General features: G+C 43.5%; 1 protein-coding gene across 1 annotated transcript in view; it reads right to left on the reverse strand.

Annotated features, from left to right (window-relative positions):
- The window catches only part of CLEC4C (C-type lectin domain family 4, member C), a 26798-nt gene extending 25495 nt beyond the window's left edge, over nt 1-1303 (reverse strand). Inside the window, exons 1-2 of the mRNA XM_011983086.1 lie at nt 1273-1303; nt 583-675 (exon numbers count right to left, since the gene is read on the reverse strand). Coding sequence (XP_011838476.1) covers nt 583-675; nt 1273-1303 — 124 coding nt within the window. The remainder of the gene's footprint in view (nt 1-582; nt 676-1272) is intronic.
- Nucleotides 1304-2610: the final 1307 nt, after the last annotated feature.

The following is a 2610-nucleotide window of genomic DNA, read 5'->3' on the forward strand; positions in this document are numbered from 1 at the left end:
TGTTTGTTTTGTTTTGTTTTGTTTTGAGACAGAGTCTCACTCTGTCACCCAGGCTGGAGTGCAGTGGCGTGATCTCAGCTCACTGCAACCTCTGCCTCCTGGGTTCAAGTGAGTCTCTTATCTCAGCCTCCCAAGTAGCTGGGATTACAGGCGTGAGCCACTGCGCCCAGCTAATTTTTGTATTTTTAGTAGAGACAGGGTTTTACCGTATGGTCCAAGCTGGTCTTGAACTCCTGACCTCAGGTGATCTGCCTGTCTCGGCCTCCCGAAGTGCTGGGATTATAGGCGTGAGCTACCATGCCTGGCCCAGTCTATGGTATTTTGTTATGGCAGCCCAAGCTGACCAAGACAGTTATGATCACATTTGGAAAATGCAACTAAAACCAGGCAAAGAAACCTGGAAGTATAGACAATTATCCAAAATAACTAATAATAGTAATAACTTATTTTATGAAAAACATGGCCTTCTCGGTTAGGGTTGCCATTTTATGTCTAGAAAGGGGAACCTGTTTCTTCAGGAAATCTATAGAATGTGACTGGGAAAAGGACCAAGAGATGACTGCACTCCAGCCAAGAACTTACCCACAGAACTCACAGTGAAACAGACACAGAGGAGCAAGATAGATACGACTGCCACAGACCAGACCTTCAACTGGAACCACCAGACTCCTTTCTCTGTCAGATCAGCAAGACAAATGCATAGTCATAATCTCCACTGCTGAAGACCCAGGAAGCCAGAGTCCCAAAAATCTTGGAACAACAAAATCAGGCTATGATCAAAACTAATTAAAACACAAAAAATGTGAAAGCAAGAAGAGATTACAGAAATTACAGAGATTACAGAACAAATGACCAGTTAGTACCCTGGAACCCAAGACAAATCCAGGCAAAACTCATTCAGAGTAAACTGTACTTTCCAGTTCCCTACTCTCTTTACCTTTGAATCGCACAGCCTTGGCCTCAAACTTTCAGGCTTAAGTGGTCCTCCTGCCTCAGTCTCTGAGTAGCTGGGACTTTAGGCATGTGCTTGCACGCCTGACCAAATTCATTTTCCTTTAAGACCTTCTAGGCCCGAGTTGTTTTTCTTTTTTTCTTTCATCTTTCCCTGATCCAAGTATCTTGGGTCCATACCTATTTCCATACTGAAATTATTATTATGTGTGAAAAGCTGTCTATTTCTTCTTCCAAAGTCACCCCTATCACCTCAATGCCTGTTTCCCACTCTATCCTGCTGTTACTACCTTCCCTAGAACTGAGAAGATGAATGCTCACCTTGGTCTTGAGGCTCTTCTTCAGGCACCATTGTGTGTGTACACCCTTTGGACTTCCTCTATCAGGAGGTGCAGAAGCTCTTGTATCACTTTCCCTAAAGATGTGACGTTAGGGGGTCTGCTTCTTTCAAACAAGCCAAGCCCTTAGATCCTTCTTCGCCTACTCTTGCAAAGGAAGAGATGTGACTTAGGAGACTTTCTGCACTGAGCTAAAGCTTTCAATTTAAAACATACATCATATTCAGAAATAAGGAAACACAAAGAAGGAAATTGAGAAATACATCAAAAACAATTCATGGCTGCAGGTCTAATTTTTTTTTTTTAGATAGGGTCTCACTCTATCACCCAGGCTGGAGTGCAGTGGTGCAATCTCAGCTTACTGCAACCTCTGCTTCATGGGTTCAAGCAATTCTCCTGCCTCAGCCTCCCGAGCAGCTGGGACTACAGGCATGCGCCACCATGCCCAGCTAATTTTTGTATTTTTAGTAGAGAAGGGATTTCACCATATTGGCCAGGTTGGTCTCGAACTCCTGACCTCCTGCCGTTGCACTCCAGCCTGGGCAACAAGAGCAAGACTCCATCTCAAAAAAACAAATTTAAAAAAAAAAAAAAAAAGCCTCTTCCTTTTGTAAATTGCCCAGTCTCAGATGTCTTTATCAGCAGTGTGAAAATGGACTAATACAGCCTCCCAAAGTCCTGGGTTACCATTGTGAGCCCACCACCTGCCCGGCCACTGCTGAGTAATCTTAATTAGAGAAAATCCATTATAGCCTGTGCTACTCAAATGGAGATGTTTGGTTGAAGGATGGTTACAACTACTGGTGAAATAGACACTGAGAAATAAATAACCTAGGTATTCCAGAATCTTTCCAGAGTTCAACTGAGATTTAATTGTAAAGTAGTGAGAGAAAAGTTTTGAGTTAGCAGCCGTCCATTGAGCTATTTTAGGACCCAGACCAATGAGATCCTTTCTAAGCTGTATACTTGCTGAAACAACTTAAAGTCCAGTTTGGTCTCTTGTCTACCTCCCATTTACAGTTCCCCAAACATCCCTCTGCCCCTGCCTCAGGGGTTCTGCCTGTTGCATTCCTCTGTCTTGGATTAAAATGTAGAGTAGGAGGGTATTCTTTTGAATATACAACGTTAAGAAGAGAGGAGCAAAGGCAAAAATGAGAAAAATAATTTAAAATAGAACAAATTATAAAAGCAGAAAGAGGCCGGGCGCGGTGGCTCAAGCCTGTAATCCCAGAACCTTGGGAGGCCGAGACGGGCGGATCACGAGGTCAGGAGATCAAGACCATCCTGGCTAACACGGTGAAACCCCATCTCTACTAAAAAA

The sequence above is a fragment of the Mandrillus leucophaeus genome, unplaced genomic scaffold (assembly GCF_000951045.1).
Source record: "Mandrillus leucophaeus isolate KB7577 unplaced genomic scaffold, Mleu.le_1.0 Scaffold245, whole genome shotgun sequence".
In the NCBI taxonomy this organism is placed as follows: domain Eukaryota; kingdom Metazoa; phylum Chordata; class Mammalia; order Primates; family Cercopithecidae; genus Mandrillus; species Mandrillus leucophaeus.